This window comes from Dromaius novaehollandiae, chromosome 10, assembly GCF_036370855.1.
Source record: "Dromaius novaehollandiae isolate bDroNov1 chromosome 10, bDroNov1.hap1, whole genome shotgun sequence".
NCBI classification, from domain to species: Eukaryota; Metazoa; Chordata; class Aves; order Casuariiformes; family Dromaiidae; genus Dromaius; species Dromaius novaehollandiae.
In genome coordinates, this window is record NC_088107.1 from 14226222 (window position 1) to 14250922 (window position 24701).

General features: G+C 41.9%; 1 protein-coding gene and 1 long non-coding RNA gene across 2 annotated transcripts; one reads left to right on the forward strand and one right to left on the reverse strand.

The window, feature by feature from the left end:
• Nucleotides 1-491: 491 nt before the first annotated feature.
• On the reverse strand, nt 492-24701 carry LOC112981421 (tropomodulin-2). Its single transcript, XM_026097054.2, has 9 exons — nt 24570-24701; nt 23265-23421; nt 11627-11749; nt 9229-9315; nt 6397-6527; nt 5644-5751; nt 5234-5377; nt 4773-4917; nt 492-3981 (listed from the first exon to the last, which is right to left on the reverse strand). Exons 1-9 carry the CDS (start codon nt 24693-24695, stop codon nt 3947-3949), a joined length of 1056 nt encoding a protein of 351 aa, XP_025952839.1. The 5' UTR covers nt 24696-24701; the 3' UTR covers nt 492-3946.
• On the forward strand, nt 13019-24576 carry LOC112981423 (uncharacterized). The gene is made up of 4 exons (XR_003258704.2): nt 13019-13621; nt 14942-15022; nt 22676-23737; nt 23855-24576. It is a non-coding gene; the product is annotated as an uncharacterized LOC112981423 (long non-coding RNA).

The following is a 24701-nucleotide window of genomic DNA, read 5'->3' on the forward strand; positions in this document are numbered from 1 at the left end:
GGACAGAATCCAGTAAGTTATGTAATTAAATTTACATTACAGTTGGTGAGAGTTGATGCGTAGTCACTCCTGAAATCCCATTTTTCTGTGCAGCTTTAGATGCGTCATAAAAATCTGATCCAAAGTATCTCAGATACTGACATATTTTGAAAATGGGAGATTTAAACTTCCTATTCAGCTGTTTTTGGAGAAACATACAATTCTCTTTTGTTGCATCTTCCTTTGAGAATTACAGGGAGGCCTGTTAAACCTGGGAAAAGAATTCAGATTACTCTGTTCCCGGGCCTGGTTGTGAGCACACAACAGTGATTGAAAAAGCTCTAGCCCAGCGCATGCAACGTGGGGGAGAGAGAAGCTGAAACCTTGCAGATGATCCAGACCAAGTGAAAATTGCAAGAGCCGCGGTGGAGAAAGCTGCTTAATCTGATGTCAAGCACTGAGGGAGGCTTGATTCAAGGCACAAAACCACAAGAAGACACAAAAGCCAGATACTTTATGAAGATTTATTTAGAAAAACCATGTTGTTGGGCAGTCACTGTTACATAGCATGGTAATTCCCTTCCTCTTGAGTAATATGCACCACACTGTGCGCATGCAATTATTTATGTTCCAGAGATAACATCTTCATCTAGCATTTGACGTGTACACCATACTGTCCTTAGTGCACGCTACGATACACACAAATGTTGGGACATGCACAATGTTGAGCTTTTCCATGGAAAAAAGTATAAAAAATACAAACCAAACCTAAGCTGTCAACACGAGAAGCAATGTGCAAAAGTAGACAAAGTTACTCCTGAATGTTTGCTTAAGAAAAAAAGGACTCGCGTCCCTGTGTCCCATTCACTTGGGAGTGTAACAGATGTTGTTTGAAAGTGGAACTTTAAAAGGAGCTAGTCACATCCTGACCCCCTTCATGTTAGCTGCAGGGATTTTAACCAACTAAATCATCCTATATTAAAGTCTATATGAATATCTGTTGCTGTCACCAATAAGGGTGCTGATTTGCTGCTGTTGTATTGAGCAGACCCTTATATTGCTGCAGCATTTGATCTGCGATGCCCAAGGCCAGACAGTGGCGAAGCCCTCGTGTGGAATGTGCAGAAGAGGGAGGACAGCGATGGTGCCCGGGCAGGCCTGGCAGCGGCCGCGCTGGAGCCTGCTGCCTAGACAGTCGGGCCAGGCATTAAGAGCTCGCCTCACAGGTGCTGGCAGGAGGCAGACCTCCCGGGTGCCCAACGGAGGGACGTAGAGCTCCAGGCGCTGTCTCCTAGTGCATAGTGGGGCTAGTGTTTGAGATCCTGCTCTCAAGTGCCTGAGGAATCCTCCCTTTAGGAGAAACGGGCCTGTGCGAAGAGCATGGCAGATGAAGGGAAGAGGAAGCCACTGGGCCTTCCCAAGCCAGTCACCTTGGTCCATGATGTACGCTGTAGCTGACATGGATGGAGCCACCTGACACTACAACCACTTGAGTGGCTCAGAGCAAAGCTATGCGGGATGACATGCTGCAGACATCACGAAGCAGCCAGACCAGTCCATCCTTATAAAACTGCTGCATGCAAATACCAACACTTTAAATGGCAATTAAGACTAGAAATGGATTGCACTTGTTTCCCTTGAACATACACACACATCATCCTTTAAAAATAAAAAAATCATTAAAATACATTAAAAAAGAAAACAGTCATAGGGACTTGGGATTTCCCTGCTTGGATCAAAGCAAAAGGAGAGGAAAATATGGATAATGTGATTCTAATCACTGAATTTTGTCAGCATCCAAAATCATTTGGCTTTTGAGATGAGGCTTCTTTCTACCCATGTGACCTGATGCCGCAAACCCATTATCACCCTGGTAATCCTCATGCTTTTAAGGGCTGCTTAACTAAGACCAGGCAGTTTTATGACTGTGTTACAGAACTTGACTTTTTTTAATGGAATATCAAAGCTTTTCACAGCAAATCCTGCATGGATCTAGGGAAAATCTCAGCAAGACTCCTTCATGTGTTATGTTTTTCACTTGTGAAGCAAAGGTTTTAGCCTTAATCTGAGGAAGGGAGGGAGAGATGGAAACTCTAAGGACTGGGAGCTCTCCAGGGAGGTAAACTGTGGGTACTGTACTTTAGACCCCAGTTCAGCAGAGCACTTTAGCAAATTATTTGAAGTGGGATCTAGGTGTACATTATTCAGTTAGGGCTCGAGTATGAAGATCAGAATCCCACAGGAACAGTGCTGCCTTGGACCTGCTCATTTCCATGACAAAAGGCACCGAGGGAGGGTTCATGCTGCTCGCTTGCACTGCACTTAGGCTCAGGAAAAGGCCAGGCTCAGGAGAGCGTGCCAACCAGCTGCTCCGGGGGCCCCCCCACTTTCTAGTCCTGGGTGCCCAGCTGTGCAGCGGCTCACAGCTCTCCCCCAGGTCGGGCGTGCAGCGCAGTGACGCTGACCTCCGGAGTCCCTCCGCCACCAGCACGGTGAAGCAGGGCAGCTCTGGGAGGAGAGGCTGGTGTTTTGCAGGAGCGTGTTAGCCCCAGGGAAATTCCTGCAGCTTTCTGAAAGCACTGGAATCAGTGAAACACCTAACCGGAGTCTCACTTAACTCTTGCAGTACGTTTAATTTTAACCAAAAGGAACCTCTGGCTGTTCATCACAGACAGCAGTTGGCAGTGATAAAGTAGTGGTAGAAAATAATGTTTTAGACTGGGAAATATATAACATAAAATATTGTTGACTAAATTCCTACTAAAATTTTTATGCTGTTGAGCATTGGGGTTAGCTGCTGCTTCACAAGTATTTTCCACTAGCTTAAAAATATGTACAGGAACTGAGTTAAGGCTCTGATTTAGCAAAGCATTTTTGCATATGCTTAAATCTGCCCTTATTCAGCGAAGTACTAATGCAGATACCTAAGTGCTTTATGATACAAGGACAAACCTGAACTGGTTTCTATAAACGAAAGTTAGGTAGTTGGTACAACTACGCTTTTACTGTTTTTTCCGGGTAGCACAGCTGCTGTCCTGGGTTAACTGCTTTATTAATCTTCATCTAAAAGGTCCTGAGTTCTATGACACTAACAAATGCACATAAATACCAGAACTAAAAAAGGTCAAACACACGGCTCAAAGCAAAACAAATATTGCTGTAAACTGTGCGTTCTAGTAACAAATAAAAACTCACTGGACTAGAAAAAAGCTAACGTTTAAGGTATCTAGGCTTGGCAACACTAATACTACCTTCCATTGTGGAGTAAGGTTAACAAATCAGCGTAACATTGTGAAATGATCCACCTAACGAGCCTCAGCGTATGTAAACAAGTAGGCTTTGACAATGCTCATACACCTAAGCGTGATCCTGCTCTTGGACCCGGATGGGCAGAGACCCCCATGAGGTAGCAGGGCTCTGTCAAATGCAGAGTTCCTGCTGTCCAGGTTGGAGAGCAGGAGAGAGGCCCGTGGGTGTGATCCTGCAAACCTGCACTGGCATTACTGGAGCATCACACTGAATTCAGCAGGACTACATACATAAGTTAGGATTATTCAAAAACATAAGGCATTGCAGGACTTGGCCCTAGAATTTCCTTTTTAAGCAGAGTATCCCTTATCCATACACAAGATTATATTTTAACGTGGCAAAAAGTGTCTAAAATAAAGGTCAGTGTCACCATATGTTATGCTCAGTAACACTGTAACATTCTGCTTATTGGCTTCAGATATTGTAAAACAATTTTTTCATTAATATCAAAACAAAGATCAATTTTTATCATGAAAGTTGAATTAACTGAAAGTTAAAAATGATCAGGCTGCATTTTCAAGGTTAAAAGGAGACATTAACGGAAATAAGCAACTCCCATTATAATGGTTTTCCAGTGTCTTTCCTTCTGACCAGTGAACGCTTTGAGATTGCAGTTGTTGGCTGCCTCCAGTCGTGTTCTGCATCCTCTCTGGCGTGGCTACTGCCGCTCTCCTTCCACTCGCTTTTTACGAACTGTAGAACAAGGGAAGAGTGTTCAATATTGCTTTCCTGAGAATCTAAACATTTTTCTCAGTGGCAATCTACACTCCCAGTAACATGAACAGGAATGAAGGGGCTTCTACAAGTATCCTACTAAAAATTAAAACAAAGGATCTGAGTGAAAGAAATGAATTCTAGCTCAATTTTTATCTTTCTTCTTGCAGAAGGAAACCCAAGCTGAAGCCAGTCAGGATTTGCCTCAGTGAAGGCATCCTGGTTTGACACTACAGTTGAAGTGGAATTGATTAGTAGCACGTAGGGTCCATTTTTACTGTAAGCTACTCCTGCCCAGTCAGCTCCTCTGCATTTGGTGTCCTGAGCATGCAGGGCAAAGCACGTCACACTTACTCAGGTAGAACTTGCAAAGCTTTATTCTTTATTTTATTTATTTAGTATAGTCTTTGCCTGTGTTTGGTCACTCAGGCAAGTAAGTCTTTCTGGTTCCCTTGTTGACTAGGCTTGTCTCTCTCTACTTACTGGCCAGAACAGCTGACTGCGCAACTGGGAAGCCTGGGTGCTCCAAGGGAAAGGCTCACCTTCCCAGCACAAGTGGGAGAGGAAGAATAGTGGCTCTTAATCACAATAAGATCTTTGCTATTCTCTACTCTTGAGGTGATGGAGGCATGCATCACCCCTTTCATATAGCAGACTGGATGTTACAAAGCTAAAAATCAGTCTTATGTATGGGCAGGAATAGCTATGTCTAGGCAAGTTGGGGCTTGGCTCACAAGAGCAAATGATGAGTGGATGTAGTGGCATCTTACCCAGATCATTGTTTTTAGTGATAGCTGCTGCCACCCTGGTTCTTGGCCCTTGCTTTGTGAACTGGTATCCAAACTTGAGAATCTTGGAGTTCTCTTCCAGCATCTTGGCAATCTCCATCTCTACAGCTGTCCCCAGCTGCTGCCTCTGTCGGTGATGAGATGAAATGCCCCCAAAAGAAAAGAAAATATTTATTCTCAAATGAGAGAGAGAGAGAGAAGTGGTTATATTTCAGTATCATACTGCAAATTCCAGAGAGTCCCATCCCTGGGGTTTTATATTTGGCTTTGACCAGTTTTATTTACATGTTTTCCATTGTTTGGTTGTGTGGGCATGGGACGTGAGCTGCAGAATGAGTGAGCCGCCGAAGGCTGCCTTGCCTTTGCCAGACCCTCTGGGAGAACACATGGAGTCTGTCTAGAAGGGAAACAAAGCGGACTCAAGTTCAGTGCTCTCTCTTTACCTGGTTGTCAATTTTAATCTCTGTCAGAGATTCATTCTCTTTTAGTGCATCAATCAGTGCCAGAATGCCCGTCCCAGTGATGAAATTGGACTCTACATTCAGACTCTTCAGCGTTTTGTTCACTTTCAACATATCTGCAAATGCCTGAGGGCCCAAAAAGAGGGAATATGAGATCAAATTTCTGAAAGCTTCAGGAAACAACAGAGAATCTGCAAAATGTGGCTTAGTACCTACAAAGAAAGAAAAGACAAATAGGCTCTGAATAACATAGAGGTGGAACAGAATAGATTACTCTGCCAATATGCATTATCACAGGGAAATTCTGCAAGGGAAAATGAAGGATACATCCTACAGCAGACACCAGCCTACTTGAAAATTGGTATTTTTTTCCAAACAGTGTTTATACTTACAATAGCTACAGGGTCATTGCTTCGAGTAGCTGCAAGGCTGAATGTCTTCACATGGGTGTTGCTTTCCAGAGCTTTTGCAAATTCTTTCAGTGTTGGAATAGGAATATTCTACATTAAAAAAAGATATATCCAGTAATCAGGAAAGCCAGTCACATCAGTAGACAACGATTCTAATTATTGCCAGACTGACTGATTAATAGCCACATGCAATAGTATGCAATTTAATCATCCTTAGTGCTTTTAAGAGTATCTCAGAGTGGACAACTCATTCGTTGCTCGTAGCTGCCCTCTGAGGCCCGCTGGAGGCCCATGCGAGGACGCTCCGTCTGTCAGCACCGTCTCTCATCAGGTCAGGCCAATGCAAGCACATGACCGATCTCTGAGCTCCTTTCCTATTTTGCTGCTGGTTGTTCAGAGTCTCCACATCCCAGCCCCTCCTCTATTTGCATGTATGGGCTAACTGAATTAGGCCAGTGCTGATTATGTGGTGCCCATGAGATATCTTGCTTTATGAGCTGCTAAAGAAAGGCAGCCAGAGGGAATCACCCCCTGGGCTTTTAATTGGTATCTAACTCAATAGCAGGCATCGATGACCTTGGAGCCTCTAGAACAATTCCCTCCACAGTCCTTTCCTGTGTGTCCTGCTTTTCCTATACTGTAAAGAGAGACAAAATTTGAAGATAAAAGACAAGAGCTTTGGAAATATTTGAGTAAACCCGCCTATGATGACAGAAATGAAACCACAGCATCTACCTTTATGTTGTTCAGATTAACTTCTACGAGACTAGGATCATTTGCTTTTATCCTTTGTAAACTTGCTTCCACATTGGTTGGGTTAGGTGGCTCCTCAAAAATGGGCTTGACCTTTTCACCTTTGACCACATCTGCAACACAAGATCTCATTAAGATCTCAAGCAAGGGTTTATAGGAACTAAAAAACTTGTAACCAGGAGGATTAGATCTATAGCCCTGCCATGCCATCTGCACCTTCTGTGCATCCAGCAGCATGGCACTTGGGAATGCAGCCACAGTGGCTGGGCAGCATCGTCACGGGAAAATTCCTCCTTTATGCAGGAAAGTCCCAGTGCAACTAATTTGAGCCAAAGCAGCTTTTAAGACTACTGTATAAGATGTAATATACTGCAAGGGCTGCTGCGTTCTTAGCCTAAAGTCTGCAAAGCAAGGTGCCCTCAGAACATACCCGTTATGTCAGTGAGAAAATGTCTCTGCAGCTCACAAACAGACTATGCTAACGTAAAGGAACATGGTCAGGAGGCCCCTCAGTTTCCTCCTCTAGTCTGATGCCATCAGCCTTACTATAAATTCAATTAGCTCTTGTAAAATTGCAGCATCTGCACTTTCTAAATAATAAAACTATCAAAGAATGAAAAGCAAGTCTGTCTGCCAAAACCAGGATTTATGAAGTCTTTGAGTATCTGTGCTCCAAAGAGATACAATTTTTAATGTTGGCAGCTATGAGCTATAAATATTCTTAGAGATGCATAAAAAATCATAGCTTAGAACACAATCAGTACTTCTAATTCCCAGCCATATAGTTATAGAGATTAATTTATAAGCCCTGACCACCCAAGCCTCTAGAGGCAAGAAAGGAATATGTTACTGACCACAAGTATATTTAAACCCTTTTATTTTATGCTACAGGCAGTGAGTTATTTTGAAGCCTTGTGCTCAAGTCTCAATGTACTATGCATTTCTGTTCAATGCCATGGGTAAAGTTCATCCCATATCATGGGCCAAAACAAAACCAAAATATTTTTTAAAGCCCATGCTCTTAGTAAAAATGAAGTGATACATAAGCCTTGAGCTGGCTTTTACTCTGCTCGCTTGTACCTGGACCCATTTTTGCTAATTCCCTGAGAGATCTCACATATGCATGCATAATACCTCAGCCTTCCTAGCGAGTTGGAAATTGAAAATTGCTACTAAAATGCATTTAGAGCATTTACCACATCTTGGATTCACAGCTAAAAAGAACAGAAAAACAGCAAAGCGTTTTTGTACTTGTAGAAACAGCCTGCTGAGCAGGGAGCCAGGGAGAGACCTGGACCCTGCCCTCAGGTTCAGTATCCCATTATACCCAGTCTAGAGTTAGCAGTACTTTTCTTTCTTCTGCTTATTCTTGCTTCACATGAGTTTTATCTTGTTACTTTAATCATGGGACTGTTTTGCCATATTAACGGGCAACTTTTGAGATGTGTCTCCTTCTACTGAAACGTTTCACTTGGCTAGGGAAAGGTATTGCTTTTGGACCAAAGAACAAAGTGATCTGACAGGGTGATTTTCTGCTTGTTAAATCTGTGATTGGAGCATAGTTTAGCAGACTCACATAGCTAACATTTTGACTCAGTACAACAAAAATAGTCCCAAATCTATGTGGATTAGTAATGCATGCAGTTGCCTGTTACGAGATAGATGGCAGCTTGTACAGGGCCCCACTCTGGGGGGTTGCAGAGCAATCTTAATCCTGAGAAAAATGAAGAGATATGGTGTTCTGCCTACTTTCCCACCTCCCCTTCCTGGAGGGAAGGATGAAAATTAAAGTTCTTGGTAAAGATAGCTGCTGTTCTCATGGCCTTGCAAGAAGAAAGTATTTTTTGAGTACTGCTTCCTATAAATTTAGTAAAGAGCATTCTACAACTTTGTCTTGAAAAGCAAAGTTTAGCCTGCTTACATCCCTGAGCTTGGAGGTGAAGAGCGCTGGATCTAGGCTTGGCAGCTTTTTTAAGTCTGTGACAAGAAAAACTTGGAACTCGCACTTACACCTTTTTTCCACCCAGCGTCCTGTCAGTTGTTGAGCTAAAATCTGATATGCCAGAGTATATTTTATTTAGTGTGAGCATTTCTGGTTTTGTTTTTAATAACTGCTTCCCTACTTACTGTTTTTTCTTTTTTCCCCAGAATGATTATGCTTTCTGTGGACTGTGCCTAAGGAGTCACATAACAGACAAAGTATAAAAACATTTAAATATGCCACTACTGATCTGAGGTGGAAGTAACAGATCATACAGAGTAGCCAGGGTAGTAATAGTGTCATGCGGTCTTTGCCTCACTCTGAATGCAGATTAATGTGAGTTTGGCCAGAGACATGACCTTGCCAGAAATTCTGCCAAGCTAGAGCCTAAAAATTACAAGTCGTTCTTCAGTTACGTACATATATATACTCAGGGTGAGATGGTCTCACCTGCAGTGTGGCCTTGTGGCCACCTCTTAGCTACAGTGCAGTGTGTTTTCTGTCTCATGCCTAAACTAAAGTGGAATAAATATATATATATATATATCTTGGCTTCTTAAATGCTCCCACTCTTTCAAGCACCTCTGCAGAGCTAGAGGTGGCTTCCTAGGAAAATAAAGCTCCTTATTTATTTGCATTTTATTGTTGTCATTATAGATAATGAATTTTTAGATTATATTTACTTTAAAGAGCTCCCCTTCATGATTAGTTGGATCAATCAAGGTAAGTAAGGCCAAGTTACACTAAACTAAGTTAGACCAATAGACCCAACCTATAGCTGTATAATTCCCTAAAGATGACATATAGCCCACAAGAGAAATCTGCTTGCTTACTTCTCACACTTCCTTTTCCATCTTTACTGCGGGCTCCTCCTTCGTCAAATTTTGGGTTGTTGACCATGTTGTGCACACCAAGAACAGCTACAAATGTGTAAATAACAGCAACAGAGTATTAATAGCAGAAACAAATTTGCAGAAAAATGTCTGCTACAAATTCTAATTTAGGTCTCTAAACAGATAACCGTTATAAAATTGTGACTGTCTGATTGCTTGTTGGGTGACTCTTTAGGGTCTAAATACTAGAAATGTAGATATTTTTAATATAGGTCATCGAACAAATCAATGATTGCCATATTCATATCATAGAATCATAGAAATGTCAGCTGGAAGGGATCTCTGGGGGTCATCTTGTCCAGCTTCCCACTCAAGCAAGATTGTTGCCAACACTAACTCAGGTCAGCCATGGTTTTGTCTAGTTAGATATTCAAACATCCCAGGGTGGAAATTCCACAGCCTCTTTGGGCAACTCATTTCAATGCCACTCCACCCTCCTAAAGATTTTTTTTTCTAATAAACAATCTGAACCTCTCATTGCCCCTTGTTCTGTTGTCTGGCACAGCCGAGAAGTGTTTGACTTTATATGTGGTTAGCTTAACAGATAATCATCTTGCGGTTTCCTATAGAAGCACATGGATGCTAACATGCATGGGAAGAAAAAGAATATATTCCAGTACTTTAAAATAAATAGTGAGGATATAAACTATTATGAGAGAAATGACAAAAGAAACCAAAACTCCATAAAAGAAGCTAGAGGCAAAGTTATTTTTCATACAAATTAAATTCCATAGCATCAGAGGATAAATCATGCAATGCTCGCTGATACTTCTCTGATTAAGTATCTACTTGGACGTCATTCTATAGGATCATGCATGAATTAAAAGTTACAGACTTAAGGTAGATTTTTACCTTTATCATCAGATTTTTATTACGAAAAATACTTTTTGTTCCATAAGCAAATGACTTTTTAGTTGCTGCTGCAGCCTATTTTCAAAACTCTCTTCAGTAGGTGTGTTATTCGCTGTTGTTCATTAGACTTTGTTACCTAAAAATTCTAGCATGAAATGCTGGGTACTGATCAGAGCTGAGCAAAACTTGGAACTTCATTCTATGGAAAAAGTGCCAGTTGCATGGTAACTCTGTGATTCCTGTCATACACCACATTGGATCAATCAGAGCCAAGACTATGATGCATCCAGAAGTACGTGGTGTAGCCAAGAATCATAGAAGGAAATGGAGAGATAATGTCCTTCAATGGGATAATAAGCTCTTCAAGAGCTTAAGTTTGATGTTGATCTTACCCAAAATAAAATGCTTTAGATTAATCCAATACACTGAAATATTTCATTTAGATTTTCCTAATGAAAAACAGAAAATTGTCAGTGAAGTCGAAATTCTCCCACCAAATCCTTGTATAGACAAGAGCCACAAGGCATATACCATGCACCGCAGACTGCCGAGGGAAGGATCCACTTGAACTGGGCTGAAGAGGCGGGAGAGGGCAATGGTTCCATAGGGGTCTCCCAGCTCTGGCTTGAGCAGCCCTTGCTGGTTTCCTTCTCCCCAAGTTAGGGATTCAGATGATCTTTTAGTAGTATATTCAGATGACATACCCATGACATGAACCCCTTGAGAGCCACAGACAGCTCAAGAACTACAGATTGGCCTTTTGTATTGTAGGTTCAAATCTGTATTCGTGTTTATGTGACAGGATTCACTTCAGATTTATCTCCCATTTGCACACTCAGGAACTCTAGGTTCTACTTGGGATTAAAGGAAAAGAATCTGAAGTGGTGAGGATAAGTCAGGTCTAATCAGTGTACATGTAACTCAGAGGCAACCAGTCTTCCTGATTCAAGGACATGGATTCCAAATTTCCTCATGGAAACAGGATCTTTATCCATTGCATCCTCTGACCTGTCCACACTGCCATGTGGGGTGTTAAGAGTGGAGAGGGGGTAGCTGTTAGGGAAACTGCCAAACTGTTAGGGAAGCTGTTCAATCCAGCGTCCTTAACAGCAGCAGCAGTGCACTGCAGACAACGTGGATGCAGTGGCATCAGTGGTCTCCACTAGAAAGCAAACACCCCAGTCTGCAACCTACCACTTGACCCATCCTTTCCCCAAATCACATTAGCTGGTATATCTTCTTCTCTTGCCTGCTACATCAGTTAGAAGTCAATGAGAGAGGGGTAAGGAATGCAGCAGCTACCAAGTCTTGCGTGAAGTGCTCACAAGCAGTGTGTGGCCACAGGACAGCCTGTGTCTGTATAGTGAAATTCTGTGTCTGTATAGTGAAATATAGTGGTTCCTGGGAGAGGATAACGAGACACTCTTGGAGGAAGGTCCAGGCAGAGGAGAACTAGTGTAGGGATCATACCTATGTATTAGCTAACCTGCAAGGTCATAGAGCTCGGTGTCGGAAGCGCTGGCCAGGGCTTCTTCTAGTTCCGGATCCAGGGTCACCTTCTCTTCTGTACGAGTTTCTATGGGTTTTTCTTTAGGGATAAATATTTTTCCTAAGAGAAGAAAAAAGTCAGAGTGAGAAATGAATTACTGGAACAACTCACCTGCCTCCTGGCAGTGGAGGGAATAGGTCTGTGACAATGGAACTGCTTGGAAATATATCGAGTGCATGGTTTCCAGTTTCCTACTTGGTACTATCCTCAACACCAAGATCTTAACAAGAGTCTAAAAATAAAAGGTACAGACTTCTGCTCTGTGTTGGTGATTATTAATATAGGAACAAATTGCCTAAAATCAATCCCCAGGAGTGATGACAGCTGGGATTTTTCTGAAATGCTTCCTGTTGGCTTAAATAGGCAGAATCAGGTCTACACAAAAAGCTTGCAGAGATCTCATCCTTATATTTATAAGAGGCACCAGAGGCAATTAAAAACATCCCAGTACAGGAATCTTTCAGTTTACCAAATTTCATACAAGATCCTGAAAACTCTGCAAAGCTGTTCTCCTGAAGTAAAGCAGTTTAATTCCCAGCCTTTCCATCAGTATTTCCCCTCTTTGTTTCCTGGTGATCATTCACATAAACAGCCTTCTCCTGATCACCTGTGCAGGCCTGAAAAGTCTGAACTGAACCGAACCATGTCTTCTGACAAAGGCCTGACCTATCTATTTTATGTGCTTCATCTCTCCTCATGTGCCACTGTTACACTGGTGTTAGCAGGTATTTCCATGCAACATTCCCAAAAGACTGAGATCATCAGTCCTTCTGCTGAAAGAAGAAAACTGTAGGATAAATCCAGAAACAACACAAAACATCAAAGTACTGCTTTATCCTACTGTTGTAGTCAATATCAGCACTGTAACGATGCAACTGCAAAGGCTTCTTCTGAGGTCCTTTAAGTCAGAGTTAGGGCTGCACTTCAATCACCAGCAGTGCCGTAGCTTTTCTCCCACTCAGCACTTCCATGTGCCAAACCCATACAGTAAGTAATGCATTAGATGATGCTACGTGCAACAGACGGTGTCATTGCTCTGATACTTCTGTGAATTTCCATTTTCTATTGTCCACAGCTGAGAGGTTCCCCTTGCCTTTGTCCCTTACGACTAACTTTCAAGCAAGTTTTAGTTCATGCCATTGTAATGAAGCTGTGATGACCTTTGGATGCAGGTGGCTTTGACCCACTGTAAACTTTAAATTGTCTTATTTGTACAGCTTTGTATGATCTAATTGAAATTCTTGAAGCACATCCTACGGTTTCCTGGAATGGTTCTAGTTTAGTTTAATTTTCACTGTCTCAATGATGTTATTTTCTTACCATTAATAAATACAGTTCTGATATTAAGTGTTGAAGTATAGACCCTCTGCCACTGGCTTTTCAATAGTGGCATCCTTCTGTGACTTAAATCTTTTCCCATTATGGTCCTAAGTATCATTTTTATGTAGATAATACCCAATTAATTTTTCTCGTCTTACAAGTCTGTCTGCAGCAATCTCTGTATGGTCAGCTTCCATGTATGAGGTCATTAATAGGCTCAGAAGAAGTATTAATGGAAATTTCTGAAACTCCCTTAAGGTTTACTGATGCAGAATTTGACTTATTTATCTTAGAGATAGTTGTACTGAGGTGAAATAATTTCTGAGTACAAAACTGGACAGAAGGTGATGTAGAAAAAGTAGTATTTTTTATGATTAATTTTTCCTATGATATTTTAACCTAGCCTTTTTTTAGGAAGAGGCTTTTAGAAGATAAATCCTTTGTGGGCCAGAAAGTAAAAATCATTTCCACCTTCACCATTCCCTAGGTGATATGAATCAGAGACAGCAATATCAAACAAAAATCAAGTGGAAATCTCAAACAGATACAAGCGGAGGCTAAATAATATTTGATGTGGACACAGGACCCCAGGCCTTAGGTAACCTGAACATGGTAAATATTTTGGCTGGTGCTTCCCTATGTACTTTGGAACTGGACGGGCCAAGTATCTTGTATGTAAGAAATCCAGGGCTAATGGAAACCAGTACAGGCAGTTTGGGTTCGTACTTTTTCCAGGCAGTTCACATGTATCAGAATACACGGTTTAAGCATTTGTTTCAGGCATGTGTAATTCTTGGATGGAGGCCCAAGTCTTTTTTAAATGTGTATATGACTCTCAATGATAGTTTTATTTAAAGCATTCTTGGCAAACATTTAAGAAAAAAAAATCTATTACTGGTTAGATGAAATATTTAGAAGGGCAAGGTCATGTCAAAGACGATAATATATATCTTTAATATATGTGGGCCTTGCTGGCATCCAATGACTTTATAAAAATATTCTTTTTCAGATATCTAGATAAGACCATACTTTTGCATTAGCCCACTGTGAAGAGATTCTGTAGCATAACAGATACAGGTTAAAAGAGTTTATGCATTTAGCACATTATTAGAAATTAACTACCTTTCTGCCAAGGTCAAAAGTGTGTGCCTGTGTTTATGGACAACTATCGACCAGTTTTCTTTCATTATTTTGAGGATAGAGCTTAAAGATCCAGGAGGTGCCTCCTGGTCCCACATCCATCGTAAATTCATTACCTAGCGCCATCGTGCAATTCAGTGACAAAATAAAATGCAGATTCTGGCCTGCTTGTTTCAGTGGTCCTAGTGCCAGTTTGTAGCCGTACTGTAGCTTAAATTTAAAATGTATTATTTGTACCTACTTTGAAGCCTAGAAAGAATAATGACTTTTTTTTAATTTTAAAGTGAGGTTTAGGAAGAAAGGCTGCTCTTCCTGGTACTCTTTATATTGCTGTTTATATTCATGCTATATTGAAGGTGTTCAATACCTTCATGGTATGAAGGTGCTTTATTAGAACATTCCATGTGAGATGAATACTGTTGGCCGTGTTACATTTGCCTCCAAAATTCTTAATATTCTGTAGTGAGTCTTAACAATAATACCCTGTCTTTCTAGCAATGAAAAATGCAGTGACAACTTATGTTTTTACGTGTCATACTTGAGCAACTTCAATGTTAATAACACCAAGTTAAGCATATTTATGTACAGAAATAATATACTCTTGTGTTTAACTGCAAAACAAATCTCCATTTCAGTAAAAATAAACTAGTAAGCAATAAAATACCATAGCATTTTTACACATGTACAGAAATCCAAAATATCTGGAATCCAAAGTGCTTTTTTTGAACATGAAATCGTAAGTGTAAATCAATTCCATGGAATTCTCCCTTTCCTTCTGTCAAACTGGAATAGCTGCCTGTGGTGCCCTGGATGACGACCGAGGTGGCCTACATAACCCAGGGGACTTTCTGACTGTGAGCGCAGCAAGTAGAGGTTTGTACTGCTTCCGTATAATAGCAGACTATCCCAGTGTCACACACTGCACAACTTGTGTTCAAAGAGAAATGTGATATGATTCATGTTTTGCTCAAAAGAGACTGGGGAAAAAAATCCACTGAAAGCCAGAGAGAAAGACACAGTAAAAAGGACTGAAACAAATACAGAGAGACTGAGAAAAGCAGAGTGAGATAAAAGGAAGACAAATACTATGAAAAGAAGAAATACACTGGGTACAGTCATAACACCATTGACGTAATTTTGCCACTGGGTTTCGGCAGGCTGTGATTTCCTGCATTACACAAATACTCCCTTTAAAGCAAAATTGAAGTAGAGCAAGGAAGTTAGACATAACCCTAGCTCCACCTTCTTATACAACAACAGTTAACTACATAATCACATATGCACATCTAAATATGTAGGGAAAAATGTATTACTTCAGCAGGGAACTACATGATACGTGTTTTCCTAAAGTAAGTTTATATTTATTGTTGTTTATAGGGAAGGAAAAATAAGGAAACCAGATAGCGTAATTGGCAGGATTTTACTAGTGTGTCCATAAAAAAAGTAAGCTTGAGGATTTCATCTTCATTTGGAGTTTATAGCATTTGTAACATCATTTCTGGTCTGTCTCCTCTCCGCCTTGCTTCTTATGTCATTAGCTTTGCTTCTTATGTAATTAGACTTTTGCAAATAGATACAAACTGCCACCATTTTTATTTAGTAATGTTTTATTCCCACCTTGCACAAGCCAAAATGGCTCAACAAAGTGCACAGCAAGGGGAAGTAAATCCACTGATATTAGCTGTAAGAATGTCCTTTCTATGTTTTATTAAGGACAGTTACTTAATTTTATAATACAGATACATTTTCCACCATAATTGTAAAATAACAACGTACTTTCTTTTCCTATAAGCTGTAATTCAGATTATTGTGCTTTTAAGAAAATATCTCGTTACATTCATTACTTCTTATTTTTCAATGAATCACTGACTACAGTGAGTTCCTGTTTATTCTCCGCTAGTAGTTGAGAATGCTGCACTGCCCTTAGGAGTGAAATTCAATAATCTTGGAATTCTGCCTTGCAGAAATCACAGACGCACAGTTCACTTTTTCCATTTGCACTATTCTTTCCTTTTGAGACTTACTTAAATTCCTCTCTACAAATATTCTATGAAAATGTAGTTAAATTAATTCTTACCAGGAATACATTTGAATTATGAACAAGAAAACAGGCCAAGCTCAAATAAGTTTGAAGCTGCAAGCTAGTAGTAGTTAAAACGCAGTATCATAACGCCTGCTCTACTGTTACTCTTGGATTACTGACTGCATATTGGATGCCTAAAAAATTATGATAAAGGAATAGGAAGGTCGCAAAGTTAAGCTTTCCGAAGTTGTTAAATCTGTCGTTGTGCATATACGCAAAGGACCAAGTTAAAGCTGCCCAGCATCCTTGACTGCGATCAGTGTGTTTGGTTTCTGCCATGTTAACAAGACCCTTTTAAGGATGCTTCTGAAAAGTATACTTGCTCAACTAATAAGCAAAAGCCAACCCAAAACCTTTAAAACAGAAGAAAGCCCAGATTTTTTTCAGACCCTCATGTGGATCACCAGAGCAGTCAGTATCCCTGTGCTCCCACAACTGTCCTCAGGATTAACCCCCGGGATTAACCCGGGCACCGACAGGAGCCGAAAGCTCTTCCGTCCACATGCAATGTCAGTAGAGCGGGAGGGACCCAGCTCTGCAGCTGCCTTTCAGGTCCTCTGGCACATCAGAGAATATTGAAACTTGGGCCAAACCAGATTCCGCACTAATCACATACCTCGGTCCTCTTCTCTCCCACCCTGCGTAGCCTTTTTCCCTCTGTTCCTTTCGCCGCCTGTCGCCTCCCCATCCCAGCGTCCCCCAGCCTTGCGCATCTTTGAGTTCTCACGTCCTCTCCCGTCGCTACCCTCTGCTGCATCTCCTCTCCCCCGAGCGGCTGCTTCTCTCCCTCTCTCCGAGTACCTTCATTCTGCTCCTCCAAAACGCATCCCTCCACCGCTCCGCCCCCGTGCCGGCTGCTTCACCCCTTTCTCCTTTGCAGTGCCCTCCAAAGCCCGGGGGCCACGGTGGCACCGCCGAGCGTCCCCCTGCCCGCCGTCGTGGCCCGGCCGCGGCCTCTCCGAGGAGCAGCGTCGTGGACGTGCGGCGCGGCCGAGCCAGGTCCCGCGGGGGCTGCCGGCACGTGGGGGCATTGGCTCTGAGGGCATGGCTAATATTCACTGCGGGGAGAAAATCTGGAGAATACTGCAACAAACTGCATGTACAAGAAAGTACAGTATTTTGAAAAATGCCAAATTCACCTAGGTATCCCTGGGGATTGTAGAGGGGACACATTTCAAGTCCCCTCTTCAAAGCAGGGAGGCAATGCAGCTCACAAAAACATCTGGAAAAATTTATTTTACATGGCTAAAACAATGTGTTTTCTCCTAATCTTGTTCTTGGAAACAGCTGAGTCCTTTTTGCTGACACTTTCTAAAAAAATTCAGCCTGAGGCAGAATCTCAGCATGGGAAATTTCAGTGTGAACTGTGTGAGTTTGGCAAAGTCATGAGCAACTAAAACAGGGTCTTACAAAAGAAAGCAAAGACATTGACCATAGTCATTACAGTCAGCAACAACGGCCCTTTTAATGTTTTAAGAGAATAACATCAGCACTAAATTTACGCCTTGAGGAACAGGAGGAAGGTGACAAAAATGTAAACGAATGTATTTCAGCTTTGGGAGTGAAAAGGCTGCCTCCATCAATCCAAAAAAGATACCATGTCTCTAAGCTAAATCATAATGTTCTTATATAGGGTCTGTTACAGAAACCAAAATTGGAATTTATTAGCATCTGCTCTATTACTGTGGCCTTCTGAAAATGACTGTCATTATTACTAGTGCTGAGTATTGATACTCTGCCTGGCACAGCACAACACGCGAGATAGGTGGTCTCTGCCAGAGCAACTGGAAACGGGGGTTTGGCCAAAAGCCTTCTGGTTCAGTCTTCATTTTCTTCCTTTTTCCTTTTATCAGTTGGCTGCAAATGTAAACATTTAATCACATACAAGTGTGTTCCCCTTCCTTTTCCAGCCACAAATAATAATGGCCCAATCCACTGGAGTTTTTCCATGACTTTGATGAGAATTGGATCAGATCCAAAATGAAATGGTTTGGCAAGGATTAGAAGACCTTGTAGAAAACAGGGATAATGCTGAAGGATTGAAACAGCAATCCTTAAAGCAATTAAAAAAAGACATAGCCAACTTTTCATATCTAATGATATTTCACAACAACAGAACTTTTTTTTCAATTACGTCTCATTAGTATCGTGTACTAAGAGAATGACTGCAACAAAGCAGAAACAGAAATGTTGTTAATAGTATATGTTTATATTACAGTAGCACTCAAATCTTAACGGAGACCAGATGTACGTGCACTCAGCAAGAGAAAGCCTCTGGCATGCTGCAACAAAGATAAGCAAAGAATAGAGGATTATTATTCTTTCTAAAATTAGAAAATTTGGGGAAATTTGGGGACAATCACACAAGAAGGCTGTGAGACAACTGCAAAAAGGTCTCAAGTGCTAACCAAGATGCTAGGACATAAAATTATCATTTCTTCTTTCTCAGACCTTTCTGCCTTGAACAGTAACTCATGTGTCCTCCTTCCTTTTTCCTCTCATAATAGTCATGTAACATTGACATTGCTATTTAACATTTTGGGCTTGTAACATTAGCCTGCTCTATCCCTGACTTTCCCAACCTTTCCTTTTTACTCCTTCACTTTTCATGAACTTGCAAATGATACAGAAAGGCTTCCTTGCAATCTCAATGTGATAACCCATTGTTCCCGCTATATACGTTAAAGGCAGTGAGTCAGTCTGCATAACTTCTGTAGTTCGTTGGCTTCTATGTAAGGATTTCTAAAGCATCTATCATAAATAGGAACTAATCCAAAAAATACACAAAACACTTACAAGCTGCCAATCGCTATGGCTACAATACAGAGTGCTCCCTCCCTCTGCCTCCACTGCTCATGAATAATGAAGCCGCTGTTTATGGGAATGGCTGCTTAACCAGCTGTGTTGCACAACAGTTCTTGAAAGCCACCAGAGCTTTTGCATGCGACAGACGGGAGCAGACACTTGTGATGGGGACACTCAAATGACGTGCCCACTCCCTGGCTCGTGGAGGTGCAGGCTGGGCAGAGGCAGGTGCCTGGAAGGTCGGTGGGACTCCGAGAACACGGGGTGAAGTGGTCTGAGCAAATGGCCCGTTTGGGTGTGAGCTGATCGGGCTGTGAGCGCTCTGGTCCTCGCTCAGCACAAAACTGGGGGTTTCATTGCAGTTTGGGAGCTATCCCATACAGGCTTAAAATCTTCCTTTTGTACAGCAATTAATGTAGGAAGTCACCAAGCCAAAATATGGCAGAGGGCCAAAACTCTAATGCTCGCCATACGTTTGGTTGTTTTTGCCAAACACTTCAAACCTCTCAAAAACATGATTACAATCAAAACCAAGGCAATTCTCTGCACGACCAGCTCCCCCGAGCTCATATTTAACACTTCCTGCGTTCTAACCACTCTCAAAATCTCCATTAACCCTGGAATTTGTTTTGGCTTGTTTTCGAGCACAATCAAAACCTTATGGTTGTGTTGAGCATATAAAGACCAACACAGGCAACTGAATTTTGTCCTTCAGCAGCTGTTTGGTACTGCTTTTTGTTCAAGAACTCTCCAATAAAACATTAACCAAAAAAAAAAGGAAGGCAGAGACACTGGATAAAAAATAGTGATGCATCCCGGACTCTTCTGGCAGCAGGTTATTTCAAATGCCACCTTCCTTCTTTTCAGCTCACCACTGAGTTTCCAAGTCCGTATCAGCTTTGCATGATACCCACAGGAACAGGCAAAAGTGTCACTTAACATTTGGTAGAAGCATTCCACTTCCAAAATTTGAAAAAAATAGATATTTTCCCAGTGGAAGGCAAATATCAAACTACAGTGACAAAAGCTGAAACAACACTTAACGTATTCTACTGCTACTAACACACAAATATCCTCAGGTGGGAAATAATGCCAGATGGCCTATTGGCATCTACACCTCCCATTTTTATTTATACGCAACCATATGCATTTTGGAGCTGCCCCAGTGCTTAATTTTCAACTAGCAGAATTACTTTAAAATTAATTTGGGATTATTTATAGTATGGCTACATTATAGAACTGCTATAAGGTAAAGAAATCCTTTAATGGGCATATATTTAATGTAATAATAGAAATATTTACCAAACTGTAAAAGCGCTTTAGAGTCCATCACCATGTAGAAGGTGAAAATTAAGCTCTTCTCCAAGAGATATTCTTCTAAAGTTTCTTATGAGGATACATTTTCAAAATGTAAATTATTTATCCTGGACTAATTACTGAGCTTTGACAGAATATCAATTATTCTTTGTGACTAAAAGTGACTTAAAATCTAACATATAGTATCATATACTGGGGAGGCCTTTGCAGGATTGTTTTATTACCCTGTGCAGAAAATATCTTACTGTAAATGAAAGTCAACTCACTGATATTTTAATACAGTCACTCGGTTACTGCTTCTTCAATCAAGTTTGCCAAAACAAATAATGCCGCAGTTAGAAGCACCGATTCTAGATACGGAGCCAGCCATGGACGCATGGCCTTTAGGCAGCATTCAGCACATTTCATCAGATCCACCGCATCAGCAGAACTATCACACAGTTTGTAGGAAGCCTTCAGTATGTGTTTATTTGGCAGACGGAGATTTCAGTCATACATTTTCCGAGACTCAGACGCTGAGCCTTAGAAATCGGGACATCTTTGCAGGGCAGAGCAAGGGAAAGGAGAAGAAAGGGAGGCAGCAAAGCAAAGCGCAGTGCTGGAAATCTGGTTGTCAGTCTGTAGGAACCTCCGCGCCAAGCGAGCCGGAGGGCAGCAGAAGAGAGACAGCAGTACCAATATAGGACATGCCAAGCTCAAAATGAAAAGATTTTTTTCCAAAGCCAGTTCCTTGAAAACAGCACAAAAATGATGCTGCACAGTCTATCCAGTTCTCAACTGTCAAGGTACTGAACCTGATGAATTGCACCGGTCTCAGATTAATTCAGTTATTTCTACTGTTAACAGAGAAGCAAAGAGTATTTTCATGGCATTTGGCCTTTGAGTTCAATGAAAATTTATTAGAATTCTTTGTGTTTAGTTTGTAATTGTAAAATGATTGCATAAAGCAAGGCACATATGGTTGTTTTCATCTGATTTAATCTGCTAGGGCTAATATTAAGGATTTTGTCTGGGATAAAGAGCTAATGTGAGAGAACAGGAAAAATTGAGGGAGTAATTCCCTTAGCCTAAAATGCTGTAAAAAAAAAAACCCATAATAATCCCTAAAACTGTAACTGATGTAAATGATCACAATGAAACAAAAAACAAAGTAAGAATAGCTTTAAGTACCAGGATGTCTGAACTCACTCTGTGCTGAGGGATAACTGAAATGTGTGGTTATTTGTGTTTGTAGAGCAGTGGTATTTCCACATCAGGGACACCAGGAATTAATAAAGAGCATTAATAGGAACTTTAAGGACATCTGAGGGCAAATTGAAGAATAATGCTGCTTTACCTCGTCAAAAGAAAACTCAAGTAGAAGAAAATCCCAATATGCAGAATAACACTGGCATGGACAACACAGGGGTTAGTTTATGCAGATGAAGTGCCAGTCCTGTGGGTATATACAATTCCTTGCACCACTGTTTGCTTTTTTGTGTGCATATGTTTCAGACGTGTTTAGAGATCTCAGACATGACTACAATGCAGAACGGCACAGTCTTAGCCCTAAGCCATACCAAGCCTCACCAAGCAAGGTGAGACCTGACGGATGGTGTTGGTATAAACATGCAGAGCCTTTCAGCAGTGACTTGTTTTGCGCTAACATGATGGTCTATAGGAGACTGGAAAAGAAAAGCAATTGGTAATAAGTCCACGTGACAACAAACCATTTCCCTGTCCGTACAGTATGTGCCTGATTGTGCCTGCTACCTGCAGGATCACTGCAATGCTGCTGTATTTCAGTGGGCTCAGAATCGGCCCCGTGAACAGCACTAAGTACAAGTTACGATGGAGGAAAACCTAGGGGAAGGGATGTGCTGCATGATAAAATAAGGGGTCAATCAGATGTAGCTGAAAACTGTCTCTGTTCTCCAAAACCATTGTTTCAAAGAGTGAAAATACAATGTAATCATAGTAACAATAACTCAGCCTGCAAGTGACATTTTATATCCTTTGCAAATAGTAATGATACATAAAATAAAAAATGTTGCTCTTGACTCTCCTGAAATACCTGCTTACCTTTAAGCAGGTCCCCTTGAAATAACGGGAGATTAATCGGATGTTTGGAAACGGGCTGGATTTAAGTTCTTTCCTGAAGGAAGGGGTGGGCTGAGGTGGGTGTTTTTGTCCACTGTATACAGATGAGGAAAGGGAGGTAATGGTGCTAAAAGAACACTGTCTGCTTAAAAATATGACTGTAACTGCCCTAAGGTTACCCAACCAATGTCTGAGTGATGAGAATTAGGTTTTCCTGTTTCTCTCTTTTTTTTCCCCTGTAGCTGTGGGACAAAGGGAAACAGAGAAACTGACTGTGGGAATAGCATTGCCAGATGTGCTAGTAAACAACTGGAAAAATACTTATTTTTTGTAAGTGCACTCCCTGAACTATTTACTTACAGTGATTGCAGATAATGCTTGCTTAGAAAGGCATCTGAGACTTTTCCTCCTAACCCCCTCCCCTAGTACAGCACCCGTGCGTGGGCCTAAGGCTTAATATAGGAATAGTCCCCGTTAAGTTGATGAAGCTACCCGGGGCCGTGCTTAGCTTCAGGCAGAGGCACGTGCTGGATGGAAGCTGCTACTCCAGCCCTTTGCTGGGTTGGTGTCAGCGTGTTTGCAAACCCCCTCATGGGCCTGATCCAAAATCTGGGCTTATAACTCCAGAGTAGCCGGGCAGACCACCCCAGCGCGGACAGGAGCAGCGCTTTACCTCCTCTATCGACCGCTCTGACTGACTCGAGAGCCTCCCCCTGCGCAGTGCCGCCTCCACCGCTTTTGCCCCGGCTGCTTCCACACAGTGGCCGCGCAGCCCTGCATCCCCGCGCGCAGGTGGCTCGGCACTCAGCACCCCCCGAACACGGGCTGTACCTTTCTTCTCCCCCGTAAACGGTACAAAGTCTTCTCTGTCTTTGTGCTCCAGCGCTTGCTTCTCCAGGTACGAAAGGAGGCGTTCCCTGTCGAAGGGGCCGGTGGCAGCTTTCGTGGTCTGATCCTTCTGCCGGAAGCCCGCGGGCAGCAGGGCGTTCTGCGAGCACACGGGAAGGACGGGGACGGACACACAGGACATGAGGCAGGTTCACACGGCGTCCCACATTTAATTTCAGGGGGGTTTTTTAAGTGAAACTATTCTTTGTGTCTTACTTCACAAAATGCTCTTTGGTGACAGCAGTTATGCACATTATTCAAATGTAATCATTAAAAACAGTATCTTCTCCAGGCTTCTCACTTCTGCCACCTCGGAATATTATCATTAACCATATTTACAATCCTAGCACCAAAGAACTGAGCAAGATAAGAATCCTTTGTCTTGTGCCTCCTACAACCGCACAGTTTAGATCCAGGTAAGTAGAACGGGATGTTTTCTCTACCTTTCCTCTCTTCATTTATTCTTTTTCCTATTTTTACCGCACTCTTTTCATTTTTCAAAAAATTAATGTCATTCTAATGCTGTTTCTCAGACCTCAGAAATGAACGGAATGTGCAGAAAACCACTGCTGAGTTACGCGGAGCGTGCAGGGAGCAAGCCGAGGGAGCGCCGCGTCGGCCATGCAGCTGGGCGGCCGTACGACTGCACCTGCATCGCGCGAGGCAGCAGCATGCTAAAGGCTCCACATTTCTGCTCAGGAAATGCCAGAAAGGCATTTCTGGCAGACCAGGCCAGAGGTCTTTAGGCACTCTGCAATAGTCTCCTCAAATATCCAAATTATCCTGGTTTTCTAGAACATGACAGCTCTGTAGCTGAGTCTTCCTTTCCTAAATCATGCCTAAATATATTCTTTTCAGTTAAAAACGTGTTGAATGACATAGTCAACAGATTTCAGAAGTTCAAAAGATCCAATCTTCACAAACACCCATTAAGTTTGTTTATTGCTGTGCTCAGAAATAGCCACATAAAGCATCTCATCCTGCTGCCATGTACAAACATGATTAAAGATTTACAGCTCAGACAAGCTCGTGCCTAAATAGATGAGGGATGGAGGGGGCACTGCAACTTGTACAAAAGCAAGTAGCCCATCACAGCAGGAGTAAAACCAAAATGCCCCTAGCTGAGCCGTTCGTCCTTCAGAGCACACTGCTTCTCCCGTGGCATAATGCAAATACAAAGTGCTGCAGAACGTGGCATTTGTAGTCAATAGCATTTGAAATATTAGTCCCCTGACCCCCACTACTAACCTCAGGATCAAGGTCATCAAGAACATGTTCTAGCTGTTTCAGTTCATCCTCTGAGAGTTTGCTGAGTATTTCATCTTCGTTGATATTCTTGTATTTCTCCAGCTCTTTGCGGAAGGGCAGAGACATGGCTCC